The 20,572-nt window shown below is 40.0% G+C and overlaps 1 protein-coding gene across 1 annotated transcript in view; it reads left to right on the top strand.

Moving 5' to 3' along the window:
• Positions 1–20,572, top strand: part of MIA3 (MIA SH3 domain ER export factor 3) — a gene marked incomplete at its 5' end in the record, with an annotated part of 123,924 nt that overhangs the window by 73,021 nt on the left and 30,331 nt on the right. Inside the window, 13 exon segments of the mRNA XM_073628346.1 lie at positions 2,029–2,139; positions 5,307–5,378; positions 5,473–5,577; positions 7,363–7,485; positions 8,442–8,556; positions 9,134–9,189; positions 12,341–12,431; positions 13,094–13,232; positions 14,171–14,272; positions 15,606–15,666; positions 15,786–15,821; positions 18,444–18,511; positions 18,601–18,698. Of these exon segments, the coding sequence (XP_073484447.1) occupies positions 2,029–2,139; positions 5,307–5,378; positions 5,473–5,577; positions 7,363–7,485; positions 8,442–8,556; positions 9,134–9,189; positions 12,341–12,431; positions 13,094–13,232; positions 14,171–14,272; positions 15,606–15,666; positions 15,786–15,821; positions 18,444–18,511; positions 18,601–18,698 (1,177 nt within the window).

Below are 20,572 nucleotides of genomic sequence, written 5' to 3'. Positions count from 1 at the left end.
GTGTATATCCTTATAGTTCAGCACTATGGCAGTAGTTTATAATTGATGAGAGTGGGTTTACATCCACTTTAATCTAATAAATTGGTACAGTGTGATAGCGTAGTCCTCTGGAGGTGGTGGTTTCTTGCCTCTACTTTTTGCAATTATGCTGTAGTTGACCCTCCTCTTTTGACCATTCTGGTGATATCTCTTTGTCCCAAATTATTTATTTTTCTCTATAAGTTGGCCATAGGTGAACAGAACTTTCACTAAGGACAGTGTGAAAGAGGAGATTCCATTTAATTTCCCTGGACTAGGCCACAAGCAGATTTAGTGCCAGTGTTACGAAAAATCTGTCTCCAGGAGAAATGGAGTGATACTTCTTCAGATTTTCCAGTCATTAGATGAGGTGGATGCATTTGTTTTGTTTTTTTTTTTTTTAAGGCTTTTTTCACTCTGATTTTACCTGGTGATCTGGCCAGTAACACACCGCCTGTATTGGTGTCCCCACTCTGGATGAAGGAGCACAGGGGACACCTATGGACAGCAGCATTGTCAGTCTGGGAAAATGGCAGTGTGGTACTAGCAGGTTTAGATACAACAAATTGAAGGCAATCTCCAGCTCACACTGCAGTTACAGCAAACAGTATTTTCCTTTTTTGATAAAGGTTTTTACGTAAATAAAAGCTGATCATTTTATGCACTCCTGTCAGTGCTAAATAGTTTGTCCTATTCCTGTAACTTTTCTCTTGAAAAGTAACAGACTTTCTGACTGGTTTGCCAAATGAAAATAGAAGATAGAAAGCATAAAAAATACAGCCACCACATTTACGACTTAGTGAGCTACAATATACTGTAATACATGTGTAATATTGCGTTAAGGAACCATGCTACACTTCCCCATATTTTCAGGTAATAAACTGTTGCAGTCCTGTAAATTTCTTGAAAAATAAAGTTTTTAACATACAAAATATCAAAAGTCAAGACATACACCCCGACAATCTAGGGCGGGTAGAAAAAGAAAAGAGAAAAAAAGAAAAAACGTAGTTCAAAAACAGCTGTGTGCTCGGATAAGGGTCTGGTATGGATTTGGGGGTTCCCCCTAAAATCTATACCAGACCGAAGGGCCTGGTATACTCTTGAAGGTGGTATCCATGCCGTTTTTTTTTTTTTTTTTTTTTTTCTTTTCCTTTTTTTTTTATTTGGAGTGGAGTTCCCCTTCAAGATCATCAGAGCACAAGTCGCATGCCAAAGTCGGATCAGTTAAGACTGCGATCCGACTTTGATCCGACTTCAGTGATATTCAATGGGCTGAAGTGGCATAAAAGTCGGAAAATCGTGGAAATCGTGGGGAACAACTTGTCATACGACTTTGCAGTCCCAAATTGTAGGACAAGTCGTACAAGTGTGAAAGGGGCCTAAAATACATTTATGTTTTTGCTAGTAACATGACAAAATTTCAATGGGTATGAATACTTTTTAAAGGCACTGTGCAAGAGCTGGAAAGGGAACAGAGAGACAAGTGATCGAACACAAGCTGCATAATCATATCCTAGAGAAAAATAACCACATTCTATAAATGATATAGGAACCTCCATATCGCCGTACCAGCTGGCATAAAAGCAATACCAAACTAACCATAGCACTGATGAGGATAAAAATGAGAGCGAGAGAAAGAGGAAATAAAGGGAAGGGGGGGGGGGAGGAATGGAATGAAAGAAGATGAGTAAAAGAAACAAATGGCATAGCCCAAGAAGAGTGCCCTCGGGTGCAGGAAGGGTCCACCAACCAGAAAGGCCAGTCTGCCTTCAACCCGCTATCATATCCTGAAGCTCAAAAGATTCTTTCTACATATTTCTGGAGAGCCATGTGTGATGACAACATTCATGAGTACCCAATTCCTGTACCAAAAGTGATTCCATATGTTCAGTGTGGTCCATCTCTGCTACGCACTCCACCAGAGTTGGTACACTGGTTGAATGCCAATGGTGAGTGCAATCCAGTATGAATGTACTTTCTGTTAATGCGATCTCTCTTACTTTTTATAAGGTGTCAATTAAGGAGCTGAAGAACAGCAACAAAAAATTGGATACCAAAATGAGGAACTTGTTGCAAGAGTTGGACTCTCAGAAAAGTCAGAACAAGAGGAAACAGGAAATGGTAAGTCTTTGGTCACATCAGTTCATAAAGATCCACAGCTGGAAGTTTTGTTTTTGAAGGCAATCTGATCTGTGTAGCCAGTTGCTCTATATTACTGCATAGCTTTTTTTTTTTTGTATATTTTGTGGCAGAGCTCCCATTTTTGTATGTAAATGCCTCTATAGTGGTGTACAGGGAGAATAAATGAGTAAAGAGATGGAAGGTTTTCTAAAGAAGCATCATTGAGTGTAAAAACTTACCTGTTGGTCTAGTGATTTATGTTTAAAAATAACCTGCACTTGAGAAACTGCTGAACAATTGTGAAAGAAAGCACACCTTGATGACTGTCATTATTGGATGTGAGCCCACTTTGTGGGAGGCTCCTATGCTTCAGCAGTGCCCAGTCGCTACTGTCCCCTATGGTGCCTGAGCTGTGAGTGCATCTGCCATGCCTGCTGACGTCATTATTTTATCAGATGATTCAGAGAAGCTGCCCACTGAAAACCGTACTATGGATCTGCATATTCTGACGTGCCCCTCCTCCTCACTGACAAACCTCTTCCCCATCATGAGTAATGTAACCCTATGGATCTGTATAAATTGACATGACCTCTCCCCCCTGCATAAATATTACTGCTTTATGGATCTGTGTGTTGACATTCCTCTTCCTGAAGGACTAGTTGACTTTACTAGCTTATCATCCACTGCAGCTATCGAAATAGGACAAAGTGCCACATTGACTTTGTCCACCGGAGGGTAGAAGGAACAGCAAATGTTTTTGGTGATACTTACTCTTTAACTCCTTTCATATTAACCCTACCATTCTGAGCACTTTTGGATTCAGACATATATATATTTTTTTTAATATAAATTTTTATTGAGTTAATTGTAAACTTACATAGAAAAGCACATAATCTGGATCACCTAGATCCCCTTAACATTAACAGAGGTTGAGTGAAACATTCCTTTGGATTCAGACAGACATTTAGTGTAGCATAGGTGCCCCCCCCCCCACACACGCCAAGGGTAGCAGAATAATTTTAGGGCCATTTTGTTTTAAACCCCCCAACTCAAGGTTGGCCTCCACCACTCTGTCATCTTCCCTGCTTGGAGCACTGACCGCTCCTTTTTTTTTTTTTTTGTAAGCTTTTGAATGCATATAGTTTTGTCAAAGCCCTCTTCATCCAGTGGTTGGCAGGTCCTGAAATCTGCAATGCTGTTGCCTGCAGCATTCTTCTGTAAACCCAGAGTGGCTTGAAGTCACACCCGGGAGGTAGAGTCCTTGACACCCTCGGCTCACAAGAAGTAGGGTAGAAATCATTCAACCTGGATCAGGACTGCCACTGGATTGCATAGAGGCGAGTCTATAAGAAACAGTGCCAGAGACAGAATAAGTATTTAATCAAAAGCTGCTTTTTTTTTTTTTTTTTCCTCTGAAGCTAGAGTTGGGCTTTAACTTCAAACTAAGGAACAGTAAAGGCATCAGATATTTACAATTTTGGGTATCGCAATTTATTTATTTTTTTTGCTGTATCATGTTATTTTGAGACCAGAAATAGTTTCATATTTGCTAACTCCTCACAATCTCGTCTTTTATAACTGCGTCTATTCCAAAAAAAAAAAAAAAAAAGCATTTCTTACTGATATTAAAAAGTAAAAATGAATGCATGCATCATGAGATATACAAAATTTGGGCTACTGCTTTTGTTTTTTTGTTTTTTTGTTTTTTTTTTACAAAACGATTTTTCAATATTTTTTAGCAGTTCGTAAAAAAAAACAAACATTTACAGTGGATATAAAAAGTCTACACAAAATGCGACAGATAAATAATTTCAGAACTTTTTCCACCTTTTAATGTGTCCTATAAACTGTACAACTCAGTTGAACAACAAACTGAAATCTTTTAGGTGGAGACGTAAAAATAAAAAAATTTACATAATATGGTTGCATAAGTGTGCATTCACACTACAGCGTTTTGAATTTGACAGCGCCGAGGTGTGAATAACCAAACGAGGGACTCGCATTCGAGATGCCATTCATTTGAATGACACCTCAAATCGCCGTGTGGGTTTGTCGTGCTGTAATCGCGGCAGCCCACATTCACGGACGCATGTTGCTCCAAAGTAGCTCCTGAACTATTTTTGAGGGACATGCGTTTCGCAATTGCAGCACGTTTTATCGTGCAACAATCGAAGCAGACCTGCACCGTGATTTGACGTGTCATTCAAATGAATGGAATCTCAAATGCGTGTCCCGCATTTGGCCATTCACACCTTGGCGCTGTCACATCGTAGGTCTGTACTGACGCCTATTTAACGTGAGTTTGAATGCGATTGCTTAATTCTGAACACAGCTACATCCCCAGTTACTGTATAAGTTATGCTACCACATTATTTATTTTTTTTAGTTTTATTCCCACAGTTTATAGGTCACATTAACAGTCGAAAAAGTTCTGAAATTATTTATCTTTGTCTCATATTTTTTTTATATCACAGAAACCTGACATTTTACCAGGGGTGTGTAGACTTTTTATATCCACTGTACATACCAGAGAAAAAACAAATATAACCAAAATGACACATTAATAGTAAACCCTATATCAGGTGCAAAAAGGAATCCTGATGTAGCAAAAACCAGAATTGGGCCCTGGAACCCTTACATTTAACTGTAGTTCAAGAACAAGATCACTAAGCATGCAGTTGGATAAACGTGTAGACAAAAAAATGCCTACCCGCAGTGACACCACACAGTGCAAGTGAAAGGCACTTCTCCTGTCTTTCCGGGGGTGTACCATGACATTGTAGTGGATCACCAGGGGGAAAAAAAAACAACAACAAAAAAATGGTGAGGGAGTAATAAGGGGGGGGGGGGGGGTTCAAAGTAAGTATGAGAAGGACAAGTAGGGTTGCCCCTCTCAAAGCCAGAACCGCCGTAGCAGAAATAGCCCTGTAGCCCCAGGGGCTACCATCTTTTAAGTCTCTTTATAGGTCTTCTGCTTTAAGAGGATCTTTAGTAAATATTAAATCCCCATGTTTTTGAGATATGTAATCCTTGATCTGGTAGCAAAAGAGTTCAATCATCTCTAGGTAATATAACATTATGCCATTTTTTTATCAAGCAGAGGAATTCAATTTTGTTCACAGAAGGCATTTGGTTATTCTAAAGCTAATTATCGCATATCTCCCTAGATATATGAAGGACAGAAATCCATAGAGCAGCTTAAACAGCAGTATGAGCAACATTCAGCGGAACTCTCAGAGGTAACAATGTTGTGCTTGCTGGCTTTAGCACTTTATTGAGCCCTGATCTAAGTTGCATCCGTTTATTTCTTATGATATTTTTGTTTGGTTTCAGCTGCAAATTGCTTTAAATGAAACAAAACTAAAGGAGCAGAAGGTGCGCTCTGATCTTCGTAGTGTGCAGGAGGAAAACACCTGTCTAAAGGACAGGAAGGAGCAGGTATGTACCAGATTGATCTCCCCATGTTATCTGATATATTTGCATTGATTGTCTGTTCAGCACTTGATAGTCCAAACCATCTACCTGTCTTATTGTCCTCTTCACTAGAGTACACTTAAGCCTAGTACACACGGGCCGAATGTGAGGTGCCGCTGACCAGTTCAATAGAAACCAGCCAACATTCAGCCCGGGTGTACTGCAGCTAGTCTGACAGAAGCCAGCCAAACTTCTGTTGAGAGGGCATGACCAAAAAAGGTCTGCCGACCGGCTCCCTACCAACACTCTCAGCCAATGGCTTAGAGCGCTCACCGGAATGTTTTGGTGGGTGGGCCGTCCCCCTGTCAGAACACCATAGAACAGCAGGGGAGATCACTGTACTGATATCGGATAATTAGTGTAGCGGCTCCGACCTTTTTTTTTTTTTTTTTTTTTTTTTTTTTTTTTTTTTTGTTCACCCCACTGGGTTAAGCAAAAGAAAAATAGTAGTGTGTACGAGGTTTAAGGCCGGCCATAGACTGTTTGAATCTCAACCCATGTATGGGCAGGCTGAATATACCAAGTTAATCGATTGATCAACTTGAGTACAACCAGCCTGCTGGATTTTGCATGTGATTATCGCTAGTGGCTGGTATAGCCGCTAGCAATTATCACTGCATTCTCCCGACGGGGATCGCTACCCCCGTCCCCTGCCGGAAGAAGACACTGGTTCAGCAGGAGGGATTCCCCCTGTCAACACTGTGTTGATAGGTTAATCCAAGATGATTTCTTTCCTGCAACCCGTAATTGCGGGAAAGTAATTTGCTCCGTATATGGCCAGCTTTACACTTTACACAAGCTTTTAGGGTTGTTTCACGTAGGTGGCCAGAGAACACCACCGCCTGTCAAACTCACCCATTAATGTCAATACGGCCATGCTGCAGCCACAAGCCAAACACTTGGTTCGCTGTTGCAACATGATGTTTCAATGGAAAAATCCTCATTCATATGGGGGGAAAAAACAAATGGCCAAAAAAAATAAACCTCAGGCATTCAGGATTGCCTCCTGAATGCCTGGAAGCTGCTGTTCTGATGTCTTCTAAAAAGCAATCCACCCCGGTTAGCTTTTGAGGGGGCAGTAAAAACTACTGCCCATATGAAAGAGGCCTTCCTGTTGGAATGCTGCTGATTTACAGTAATCTCTGCTGGCACGGCTTATTAGCAGCCACACCCCTAAGTGTTCTATGGTGCATTTTGGACAGGCCCTTTCTATTCTAAGAAGACATTAACTATTAGTCAACATGATGTAGAGGACAGAACGTGGACACAGGGTTTCTCACAATGTCGGGTCCTTGAATGGCAATTTAGTTCTTCTCCTGTGTTAAAGAATAGAGAAAAAAGGGTTTAGGTATAATATGTGAATAAAGCATTTTTTAAAAAGATAATCTGTATGTCCTCATTTTAAAGCATTTTATGGGAGAACTCCGGCAATGGCTCTGCCTGCTCAGTGGGTAAAATGTTTGCTGATCACATGCAGCACATAAAATAGTGGCAGCATGAACAGAATAAATATCAAACAGTTATGATATAAAGTATTTGATCTAGAAAGTGCAGAATTATCATAAAAAAATGTGACTGCTGTAGGAACTTCCTCATTAAGGCTCTTCGGCTTACAATGTCAATTTTTGTTTATTACTGAGCAATAAACACCGGCCCACATTATGACATATGCAAAGTCTACAGTTTACATCGCTGCTTAAGGGTGGTCTAAGACATGAATTATTTAACACTATTGTAAATGTGTTTTAGCTGCTGAAAGAAACAGAAGGCTGGAGTGAGAGACAGCGAGAGCTGGAGGAGCAGATACAGCTGCAGCAGAAATCTCACAAGGATATGGAGGAAGCTCTGGCATACAAAGAAAATGAGATCGAAGTAAGTCACAGTCGGTTCTCTTGGAGGGCCATATTGAATCACGGGCCACGTTGTCTACTCCTAAATTTAAAGCAAAATTTTAGTCTTTTCATTAATAAAGGTAATGAATTCCAGTTGAATCAAAAAAGGAAGTTTTAATTGTCCTCACCTTACAGTATTTTTTAATTCTTCTACAGCAGAAAATTCACATTGCCAGCAGGAATGTGCAGCTGAGAACCTCTGTGCAAAAGTCTCACGTGCTCCCTGCCTTGTAAGTATTGCAGTTCTGCGATCAGCAGGGAGCATAAGCTGTGCAATAGTGGTGACACTACAGGGGGCAGGGGGGTCAAACCACTGTGCAGAGAGAACTATGACACCGATCACTGCGGTCTACAGCATGTTCCTTCTGGCAATTGGAGCTTTCTGCTGGGGAAGAATAAAAAGGGAAAAAAAAGGCCGTTGGCACTTTTTTAAATCCAGCCTAACATCATTTATGGGGAAACCTATAGTTGGGCTCCAAATTGTTTACAGACTTTGCCCAGTTGTGTTATTTTAACAGTGAGCGACAGAATAACAACAAAAAAATCCAGAAAAACATTTCAAAAAAGTTATAAATTGATTTGCATTTTAATGAGTGAAATAAGTATTTATTTGACCTCTTCGCAAAACATGATTTAGTACTTGGTGGCAAAACCCTTGTTGGCAATCACAGGAGGTCAGACGTTTCTTGTAGTTGGCCACCAGGTTTGCACACATCTCAGGAGGGATTTTGTCCCACTCCTCTTTGCAGATCCTTTTCCCTGTAACATACTATCTTGGCAGGTAAATCGATTCACGTATTTGTTTCCAACTGTGTATTTAGCCATTTGTCTAAGTTCCACTTGTAGGTGTTTTTAGTGTTTTCCTGTTGTAAAGGGTTAGACAGTATGATAGTGCTATGCAAATAAAGGAAGATGCTAAAAGAAGTATATTGTCAGGTGCTGACCAACTGCATCATGCAACTGAAACAGCTGGAAGAAGACTCGGTGGCTGGGGAAGATGGCAGCTGGCAGCCGGGCGGAGATGGAGAGCTGGAAAACGGAGAGTTGCCAGGTAATTGTCAATTTGGTTAAAGCTGAACTTCAGGTAGACAAAAAAGTACACAGATAAATGCAGCTCTGTATTCATTAATATTTCATTAAATGTGTTTTGTAATTGTAAACTGTGTATTTCAATTTTGCTCTGTATCACCATCTTGTTGTCTACTGTACGGCACAGACAATTGAGCTTTCTGCATTTCTTATGTGTTCTTATGTGCGAATAATGAACAAGCTGATAGGAGAGTTCAGAGTCAGAGAGCTGAGCTGCTTATTCTGTTGCTTCTCTTATAACTGTCCAGTCACATGCGGGGTGGGGGGGGAGACGAGATGTGTACATTTTTCCGGGCTTCAGCAGAAAAAAAAATCGGGTCGTTTTGTTTACCAGATAGGGCTGTGCTGCGTGGCAGAGATGTGTAAGTCTCAGAACTGGATGCACCGAAATACAGTTTTTGCCATGTAAAACAACTCCCATATGTATTTTATCTGTGTATTTAGCTGTTTGCCTAGAATTCAGGTTCAAAACAGTTTGTTGCTTAGGTCCTTTCACAGTCCGATGAATGATTTTCAGTGTCCCTTTATTGCTTATTTAGATAAACGCAAGGAAAAGATGAAGCTGCAGATTAAGCAGATGATGGATGTCTCACGGGTAATTATTACTGACATCACTTATGATGTTAAGGACCTTCCATGAAAACATGACATTCTAAGTATAACCTGTATTACCCACTCATGTTCCTTTTTAAGGCTTGGTGTAAAGATTCGATCCACTACATTCTGATTTCAGCTCAGCAGTGGAGAAAATGCTGAATGCAACAAACAGCCCAATTACTTCAGACATCATGATGATCTGGGCATACAAAGTGTGATTTTTGTCAATTCTTTTCCACCTCATCCTTAAAATGTATCTCCAATTTTAGTGGTGTTAAACTCGAGCTCAAGTTTTGCACATACTGTAACTGTCCATGCTCCGCTGAATCTTCGCTTTGCAGCCTACTTGGTGTCACATGGCCTTTCTAAACATTTGAATTCCCAGGTGTTTTTCTCCCTAAATTCCCTTGAGTCTCAGAGGGTTTTATTTTTGCAAAATCTTGGTTACGTAAATGATACTTTTTAGGGTTTGTAGTCTGCTCTAACATATAATACATCATTTTTTTTCTCGGCAGATAGGGTTTTAATCTTGTAGCAGATTTTTATACATATATTTATTTCCTTTTGGTTTTAAATGACAAAAACAAATAAAAAATAAAATCTTCCTGTAAGTTTTTCCTAATACAATGTGTACATATTTCGAGCAATCCTATATATTTAAAGCAAAGTGAAATTTAGACCTCATGCACACGGATGTTTTTACAGCTGCTTTTTTGAGCGTTTTTTGCAGCTTAAAAAGGCCTGTCTATGTTAGTCTATGGCTTCATGCCCACCTAGGCGTTTTTTAACTGCAAATCGCATAGGCGTTTTTAAGCTGTAAAAAAAACCCAGGACCAGTGGGTTCTGAGAGACGTTTTTCAGCTGTAAAAACGCTCTAACGCTCATAAATGCTCAAAAACGTCATTCACCAACGTTTTTTAACGTTTTTGATCCATTGAAGAAAAAAAAATGTGAAAAAAAAAAAAAAAAACGCTCACGCAGAAAAACGCTAAAAAACGCTATTGCAAAAACGTTGAAAAAAGTTTTTAAAAATCACTGCAAAGATACTGGCGTTTTCTTAACGTTATTTTTACATCCTGTGTGCATGAAGCCTTATTGAGCATAAGAAATAGGATATACATTCAAATGTATGGTGCAACAGGCACCTATCAAAAAGATAGAACATTTGACATAACCACCATAAATACAAGCTAGCAATCCCATATATTTACCTCAATATTTAATCAACACAGTGGGATGATGAATCTCAAAGTGAACATAAAGGTATTAGTTTTATTTTAAGAGGGCTTTCAGTGATATAGTGCAAAAGCATGCAGGGATAAAAGAACACTTTAATTAGCATTCCACCAGACAACCTAATTAACCCTCCTGCACACGTGTTTGATTTAGGGATATCGAAAAGTGAGTACCTCTGGATGACAGTGATTGAGTTGGACAGTGTTTTTTTTTTTTTTTCTCTCAACGTGCTGCAAAAATACTGTTAGGGCTGAATTGATAAGTAAGTCGGCTTGTCTGGCATAGTGCAAATGCAATGTCAAGTGAACGCAATGCCGTTTGGATTTTTGCAATTGCAAACCTGTATAAAAAATATATGAAAAAAAAGAGGCACCTGTGCCTTCATCAACGCAACCTAATCTTGCTTCAATTTTATGCTAGCAGTTCAGAAAAAAACTTTTTTTTTTTACTTAAGCCGACCATAGATGATTTGATTTTCTTTCCTATAACCACGGGTTGCAGAAATGAAAATTGCTCGATTTCCCCCATCAACACAGTGTTGATGGGGGAATCCCTCCTGCTGTGATATTGTGTTCTCCCAATGGGGGGCCAGGGAGAGCCGTCCCGGGTGGGAGAACACGCAGTGATTGTAGCCACTGCCCATAATCTGAAAAATCCGACAGGCTGGTTGTATCCAAGTTGATGGATCAACTTGGGTACGTTCAGCCTTGCACATATATGATTTGAATTTCAGCTGTTGCACAGGCCGAGATTCAAACGTGCATGGCTGACTGTAAAGTCCCCACTTCTGCTTTTAGTATTTTTTACCTTTTCGCTGAAGCTATCTGCCTCTGGGTCTGACAAGCCCACTAATTCCCCACATTTTCTGGGTCTGGATGCAGCAAGGTCTTTTGTGAGACATTATTTGGCTGCTTCTGTTTAATTAGTAAGCAGGTTGGTGGAACCAGTAAGGTTTTGGGATAGAGGGGGAAGCCAGGGTACATGGGGAAAAAAATCAGTGCAATTTAAAGCTTCCATGCGGATAGTGTCCTTGTATCAGTCTCCAGCTGAGAACTGTGATGGCCAAAGTCAATCTTCTATGGGAAACTCTGTATGGGTAGATAGAACTGTAGGATCTGGCTTATCTGTATTATAGAGAGCGACACATATATGAGAGTCTGAGAGGGCTGCACACCCCAATTACAATCTTTGAAAGGAAAAAATGGAAAGTTCCCCACAGGGCTTTTTAGCAGCAAATAGGAGTCAGATATTTTGTAAAATATCACAGATTTTTTATTATTATTTCAAAGGATGGTTAGACACAAAACATATAAAAAATTAATTAAAATATGAGCTCTGGTATATACAAGGTGAGACAAATTAGGCTAGGAAAGGTTATACATCAAGGGTGATACATTGTTACACTTGAAATTGCACTATCCGATGTATGGAAATGCCCCAATGCATTTCGACCTCAAAGGTTATGGTCTTCTTCAGGGGGTCCTTACATTTCTATAAATACATCAAGAGGACAGATTTCAATATTCTAATTATCATGTCATTTAATATCCAATACAATATCAGTATGAGGTTGAAAATGCATTGGGGCATTTCCATACATCGGATAGTGCAATTTCAAGTGTAACAATGTATCACCCTTGATGTATAACCTTTCCTAGCCTAATTTGTCTCACCTTGTATATACCAGAGCTCATATTTTAATTATTTTTTTATATATGTTTTGCGTCTAACCATCCTTTGAAATAATAAAAAATCTGATTTTTTTTACAAAATATTTGACTCCTATTTGCTGCTAAAAAGCCTGTAGGGAACTTTCCACTTTTTTCCTTTCACATATCTGTATTATGTTGGTAGGAATTAATCAGACTGCTTTCATTATTTTTGGGTTTAAAATAATTTCTTGGCTGTGTTAGGTGAAAACAACACTAGCAATAATTGAGGAAGAAAAAGATCTTTACCAGAGGAAGCTAACAGATGAGATTTCTGCAAGACATGATTTAGAAGGTTGGTAATGATTTTATCAGTTTTTTTTTGCCTTATTTCTGTTTTGTCTACACACTGCAAAAAAACTTTTCACATCAGTACCAGTACCAGAGAGTATCTTACTCTGATGTCCTCACCACAATTACACAACCATACACACCAGGCATCATAAACAATTGCTTTTTTTTTTTTTTTTCTTTACACAATATAATTTTTACATTTTTTTTTTTTTCATCCTTGATTATATGAAACGCTGCTGATTTTCTGCAGCTTCTTTCACAGAGTTACTGTCTATATGCATTCCAGAATTGTCTGCACATCATAGATTTCCTGTGCAACATATGTTGCTGATGCTACTTACAGTCTCCAGAGGTGCATGTGACAGGGTGGTTAGCCAAGTAAAATTTGGAGACAGTTGTCGACCCATAACAGAAAGTGTATGAAAAAACACATGGCAGGGTGTCCAGATGTTATTTATAGAAAACTGCATTTTTTAGAAGGTTGAAAACATCTATTGAAATTACATTAACCTGTGAAAGCTTTTAAGAAATTTTGGTGAAATCCTAGCCATTTTAGCCTGTTTGTTGAAATTTGTTCACTCAGCTAGATAGGCTGAATGAACAAACTGACTTTATTTTGAAGAAACAAGTATTCTATTTATTTGTGTCCTATGTCTTCTTCAGAGCAAATTAAGCAACTTCAGCATGACAGCAGTTCTTTGCAGTCTGAAAAAACGCGACTGGACAATGAAAGTAAAACCCTGCGCCAGAAAGTAGAGATCCTCACTGAGCTTTATCAGCAGAAGGAGATGGCACTTCAAAAGTAAATATTAATGTGCAAATACACAAATCTATATCTTCAATACCCTTTTCTACATTTACTGATAGGCGTATATATAGTCTATTTGCTGTGTGGCTCACAGGAAACCCATCACTCTCATATGAGATGAGGGTCACCACCGTATCCTCCTCCCTACTGGTATTTATAAAACAGCATACACTGTGCGTGTGTGTGTATGTATATATATTATAATTTTATTTATGTATTTATTTCAAACCCTCATGCCGGTCTGGTGACATCACTTCATTGGGGGGGGGGGGGGGGGGGCATGCATTATTTCAGGCCTGAGTAGCACTCGCACATCATGTGAAAGTGACGCTCAGTCCTGGAGAAATGGAGTAGTAGTTGGTGGTTATCCTTAGCTTGCTACATGCTATTCTGTGCTTGTAGTGGTCATTGCGAGGAACCACAGAGCGCATCAGGGTCCAGAAATCCAGTCTTTGGTCAGACTGAGTGTTATTTTCTCTCTATGAAGCCCTTTTGTTGCCAGTGTTATTTTAGAGATAGAGGGGGTTATTTACAAAAGGCAAATCCACGTTGCACTACAAGTGCAAAGTGCACTTGAAATTGCGCTGAAAGTGCACTTGGAAGTGCAATCACTGTAGATCTGAGGGGGACATGCAAGGAAAATAAAAAACAGCATTTTAGCTTGCACATGATTGGATGATAAAAATCAGCAGAGCTTCCCCTCATTTCAGATCTACCCCTCAGATTTACAGCGACTGCGCTTCCAAGTACAATTTCAAGTGCACTTTGCACTTGTAGTTTGCACTTTTAGTGCAAAGTGGATGTGCCTTTCGTAAATAACCCCCAGAATCACTTTAACATTTAGCACATACTTTTTATGCTCCAGTCAGAATCAGCACTGTTGTAGATTCCAGGTTACCAGCACTGATTCTCCCCATGTGATTTTTCTTTAGAAAACTGACCCAAGAGGAGTATGAGCGTCAGGAGAAGGAACAGCGATTATCTGTAGCAGATGAAAAAGCCATCCTTGCCGTTGAAGAAGTGAAAATCTACAAGTACAGTATTTTTGTTTTTGTCACTATTACACAAGACCTGATACAATCAGCTAGGTTAAACTAGATAAAAAAAATCATCATCTCTGGATCCCAATTATGTGTTTAATGCTATTGTGTTATTTCTCTTCTTTAGCGTACTGGAATTGTTGAAGTCACTACTTTATTAGTGAAAATAACATTTACATGTTTGTTGCTGCTTCTTCTGATGAGTACATTTCTTAGACAGTCTTGCACCATTCCTCTCTAGTGTCTGTGTTTAATCCAGACATTGTAACTAACATCCTTGAATGATCTTAAAAAAAAAAAAAAAAAAACAGAGAGAAGGATGCAAAAATCTTGTGTAAAGTACATGCATAAAAAAGGTACATCACAATAAGACAGACAGAATAAGACTTCAAATCAGCATCATGTGTGAAAAGTCAGCCAATGATCACTAACATTCTTTTGCCGAATAATCTGTTTTGGGTGGAGAACCTTTAGGCCATTTTTCTATACATTTGGTGGACTTGTGTTAGCAGGATGCAAAACTGATTTAAAGCATTATTTCCTCTATCTTATTGGAAGGGTTTTTTTTTCTATTTCTAATACATGTAGGTGAGGTAATGCACAAGGTCATTGCACCCTTCTCTTGTTTGTAATTACAGTTGTGTTTTTTTTCCTCCACCATTTGGAACATCAAGACCATATTCTGCTTGGACTTCCAATATTGTGTGCAAGATATGCCTTTCTTTTTTTCCACCTGTACATAGTAATATTTTCAGGCGCTCTGAGAATTTTTGAACAGAAACTTAGAAGCACAGTTGCATTAAAGCGTATGTCAGGACAAAATAAAAACATGCAGTACATGTCCATGCTTTATCCTTTATAAAGATCCTGTAAGTACAGAAAAAATCCCTGTTGATCTACCATAAATGCACTTGGCTTCTATACCTGTTGTGGGCTGACAACACACAGCTTTTTTTTTTTAGACTGGGCACTGTCATCCCTGCCCAGGGTCTTTTGCTAAACGGATACAACATGGGTAAATGTGCATGTATTGCAGAGATGTACTTTTTTTTTTTTTTTTTGTATTTTTTTTTTTTTAATTGTTATTTATCCTTCAAATAAAGAAGACAATAGATTGTCTTTGGTCATCTTAGTGGAAGTAAGTGGATGGGATTACTGTTCACGAATTGGTTGAAAGAGTATTTATGGTATATTTTTATGCAAGACTTGTGCTGGATATTGATGTGGATCAGCATCTTCTAATTCAGCATTCAGAGATGGCATGAGCCTTTAATGAAAAGTTTTTTTCGTAAAATAGGATTTGCTATAAGGTATTTTTAATTTGCAGGCAGCGAATTCAGGAAATGGAAGAAGAGTTGCAGAAAACAGAGCGATCCTTTAAGAACCAGGTAAGAAAGTGTTAATGCTCTTTGTTTTCAGCTATACAGTGATGAGCGCTCAGACAGATTTTCAGAGATATCCTTGTAACGCCTTTTCCTGATGGTTTTTGCCTGCTCAATTTTTTCAGATTGCAAGTCACGAGAAGAAGGCCCATGAAAACTGGGTGAGTGTTTGATTACATGAAGCTTACTAGGGTCACTGTGACTGATGATATTGCTGCAGAACCTAGGTATAGTGACTTGCTGACCTACTCAGGAGAAAAAATAATTAGTTCTGCTGTAAAACAATAAAAATAAAGTAGAACTAAAGGTTAAATATAAAAAATGCACTCAGGCAGGCTCTGTATTGCAGAAGAGACATGATTTATGCGATTAAACAAACTCTTCTGCCTGTTTGCAATTGTACACTGAGCTGCGCATGCTTGGAGTTATGCTATTCTGGCCTGGCCAGTTAAGATAGCCTTAGATCCCACACCCAGGAGAAGACCGGGTGAAGCTAATAGTAAGGGAGATAGGGGAGGCGAGTCTTGTTCTGCTTTGTTTGGATTCATTTTTTTATGCTAGCCACACACCTGCCGAAAAATTGTTCAAATGCATTTTCGAAAAACTAACACACGGTCATGAGATCAAACGATTTTGCCATCATCTAATGTCCAAATTTTGATCAATAGATCGTTCAATGAACATAAATTAATCAGTTTTTTGTTCTTTTTGTCACATATGCCTAGTGCAAAATGTTTGGGCGAAAAACACATTAACCCCGTTAATTTATCGCCAGTTTGGCAGAAGTTTTTCAAACTCTTCCTTCAATCTTTATTTTTGGTTTAAAAAGGTCACAAGCGAATTTTGATTTGTGGCCATTAACTTGGTGATAAACGAACGAACTGTCCAAATGACAGATTTTCGAATGATTTTTTGCCTAGTGTATGGCATCATTAAAGTCCAACTCCAGCCATTTTTTTTGCTTGTCTTATGCCCCATACACACGTTCGGATTTTCCGACGGAAAATGTTTGATAGGAGCTTGTTGTCAGAAATTCCGACCGTGTGTAGGCTCCATCACACATTTTCCATCGAAATTTCCAACAAAATTTGAGAGCTGGTTCTCAAATTTTCCGACAACAGATTAGTTTGTGTGTACACAATTCCAACGCACAAAGTTCCACGCATGCTCAAAATCAAGCAGAGAAGCAGCACTGGCTAGTGAACTTCATTTTTCTTTGCTCGTTGTACGTGTTGTACGTCACCGCCTTCTTGACGTTCGGAATTTCCAAACAATTTTTGTGTGATCGTGTGTATGCAAGACAAGTTTGAGCCAACATCCGTCGGAAAAAAAATATGGATTTTGTGGTTGGAAAATCCTATCATGTGTACAGGGCATTAGAGTGGGGAAAAGTTTAAAACTAGGGTTGCACCGCCACCAATACTAATTTTTTATCGGCAAGTATGAGTACTGATACTTTTGTTCAAGTACTCGCCAGTACCGATACCTTTACGGTGCGATTTGAGCCCATACAAAATGTATGGGCTCAAATTGCACTGCAAAGGATCGCACCACTCCTATGTGAACCCATGCTGAAGTCCCTATGACAAGCCTGGGTTCACACAGGTGCAGTGGGGGAAAACGCATTCGATTCAGACAGAAATCGCATGCGATTCTTTGCATTGCGATTTGAGCCCATTCATTTTGTATGGGCTCAAATCGAACCACAAAAATATTGATTTCAGGTACCGGAGCATTTGCACAAGTACTCGTACTTGGTATGTAAATGCTTAGTATCGATGCCAAAACTGCTAAAACATTCCTTTCAAGTTTTTATTTCTGTCTCTGACCCCACTGTGTAGATTTTCCCTCACTTCCAGTTCCTGTGACACCTGTACATTAAATGGCGGGAGTAGTTGTCACCATGACAAGAAGGAGCAAGTATTGTTAGAAGTTCTAACCCTATCTCACTCTGCATTTGTGTCTCATAAAAATGTTTGGCTGGAGTTGGGGCTTGCAGCTGGCCAGGCAGACTGAGAGTGCCACTAGAAGAGACAATCTGCCCATTCTCTTTTGAACTGGTACCCACTGATCCAGTTTGTGCATGGATAGGCCTAAAAAAAATAGACATCACTGAGGCTTCAATAGGGTATGTAATGAAAATCATTTTCATTTAAGAATTTCATAAGCTTAAAATCAAAGAGGCGCTGCACTCCCATCCAGCCAACAAAGTGTAGACTTGAAAATTGCTTCAGCCCATGGGTCTTAGCCAAAGCCACGTTCCATCTGAGCTAAATCGTAGGGTAGTACCCTAAGATTAAACTCTGGTCGGTGGAGCAAGACATGTCGGGGCATGGCTTTGAAAGATACTTGTGGTCTGAGGCCATTTTGAAGTCTACACTAGGTTGGCTGGATGGGGGTGTGGCACTTTTTTGATTTTATACATGCATCTCTTTGAATGAGTTACTTTGGCAACCTGCACCCTTTTCCTTGGTGACTGCAGGAGTTTGGCTTCCTCAGCCTGAGCGGCATTCTTAATCCAGCACCAAGGCCACAATTTCATTAGCTTGCTGATTAGGGGTAAAAGATGAACCAGGGAAGACAAAATATAAGCAAAGTAAACTTTAAAGGTTTTTGGTGAGTGCTCATTAATTTTGTAAATGTTCATAAACTGACCTTCTGTCACTTTTTTTTTTTATTTTATTTTTTTTTTATTGCTTGTGTAAGTTTAAAAATTAATTCCAGGCGTTCCAATAAAACATCTCAACGACAACTGCCAACTGGCTCCCTTTTTATTTTCACAGCTTGTTGCTCGCACAGCTGAAAGGACCTTGGCAGAAGAGAAACGAGAATGTGCAAACTTAAGACAAAAGTGAGTCCATCGTTGTTTATAATAATCACCGATTATTTGTTTATAGCCAGTTAGAGATTTGTAATAATTGTCAGTCTTTCTATTTCCAGGTTAATTGAAGTAAACCAACGGGTTGCAGCTCTTCAGAGACCATCCATTGTAAAACCAACTCCTGGGAGACCTGAACATCAGCCCCCACCAAGGAGAGGTACAGGTCAAAGTCTGACACCACTTCTCATCAGACTCCAGGCTCTAACTAATTAAGCCTAAAACTGGTCTCGCCCACCCTCTAACTCCTATTCTAATTACCCTGTAGAAGGAAGATGCTTATACTTGCCTATTCTCCGGTGCTTCGGTTCACTCATGAGATCAGCTCCCAGTGGCGGCTTCAGGGGAGAGGAGGGACAGCCGACAAGGGATGCCCCATAGTAAGCCTATGGGTGACGTCACTGCCCAGGCATTCCATTCGTTGTCGGTTCTCTGTTCTTTCCCCTGAAACAGGCCTCTGGGGAGATCACTTGACCGGACTGGAGCACCCTAAGAATAGGTATGTATAAGCATCTTCCTTCTAGAGGGTAGTTAGAATAGGAGTTAGAAAGGAGTGGGAGCAAATTTAGATTTAGGCAGGACATGGTTGAATAATTTATTGTACATCATGGGACACAGAGCCTTAAGTAATTACTTAATGGGTTATAGCCTACCTTCAGGTGTTGACACTGGTAAACCCCAATTAAGGAAGTTTACTCCCCTATATAACCCCTCAACCTTCCAGGAGCACATCAGTTTTTTCGCCAGTGTCTAAGGTGTTGGTCACAAGTGAAGATGTGCTCTGAGGAGCTCCAGGAGGGATCCATGCTGGATCTAAATTCCTCCATAAAAAGAAACCAGATCCATCCGGAAGTGCCACTGAGGCCTAAAATGGATGATACCTGGGACCTTGTATCCGAAGCACGAGGTTTTGCCTGTAATACCTCTCTTAGTAGGGCTGGATCCCAGGAACCCAGGGCTTAGGTCTTGTTACATTACCTCAAGCTTCCTGATGTGGGGTGCTATACAAGGCCCAAGGCAGTTGGACCCCGTTTTTAACGGACACAGTCCTTAAAGGTTTGTTAAACGTAACCCGCCGTGATGGGCGAAAGCTGGATTTTCTGTTCAATCAGCAAAATCTTGCGGCGAGGACAAGGTAAGGAAAGAGAGACTTAGATATTAAAAACATCTATACACTTCTTTCATGCCTTAGATGGAGTCTATGCAGCACTAGATGGAGTCTATGCACATACCTTACTCTGTTGCCTCACTGTTTGCTCAGTTCCGTGACTGGCTGTACAGCGTGTGGAAGCAGATTTTTGCAAGGTAGGAAAAGCTGCAAAAAATTTATTTTCTTCCCCTAATGGGACCAGAGGGTTAGGGGGACAGCAGCGCTGTGCCCCCCTTACATTACCCTTCCTCCCCCTGGCATGGGTGAGACAGGGGGTCCCGCTATTATACCACTGAAAGTTTGTTACTGTGGCTATATTTTTTACACAGGTCTGTGCCTCACTGCAGGAGGCTGGGTCTGAGGAGGGGGCAGGACCTAACGCAGGTGCCGTGAAACATCCACTGACGAATGGCAGATAAATACAGCTGTGTCAGTCTCTCCTCTGCTGATGAGGAGGAAATAAGCTACCTGCACACAGGGACACACGAACTGTGGGACACGTATGGGTTGCAAAACTGGCATTTCCTGATTCAGGAAGGACACCCTATTCCAGCACTAAGCTGACCTGTATAGAAATTTTAAAAGTATTGACTATTTTCAGCGATTTAGTGCAATGTGTATAGCGCCTCTGTTTTTGTACTTAGGACTATGCCTGCCAAAAAAAGACACCACAAAAGCCAAAAGAGTAAAGGTTTCACCCCCCCGGCTTTTGAGATACCAAGTTGTATTTCCACACTGTCTTCCTCGCCTGAATTACCAATTATGGCAACTCTGGGTGAGTCATTAGAGCAAATTGTTGGTGCAGCTGCCTCTCACTTCTCAACACCTGCATACGTGACTGAAGAAATCCTTTCCTCCTCACTCCAGGGTCTGGAAGAAAGACT

This window comes from Aquarana catesbeiana, linkage group LG04 (genome assembly GCF_042186555.1).
Source record: "Aquarana catesbeiana isolate 2022-GZ linkage group LG04, ASM4218655v1, whole genome shotgun sequence".
NCBI lineage: Eukaryota > Metazoa > Chordata > Amphibia > Anura > Ranidae > Aquarana > Aquarana catesbeiana.
This window is presented reverse-complemented; position numbering and strand designations above follow the sequence as displayed.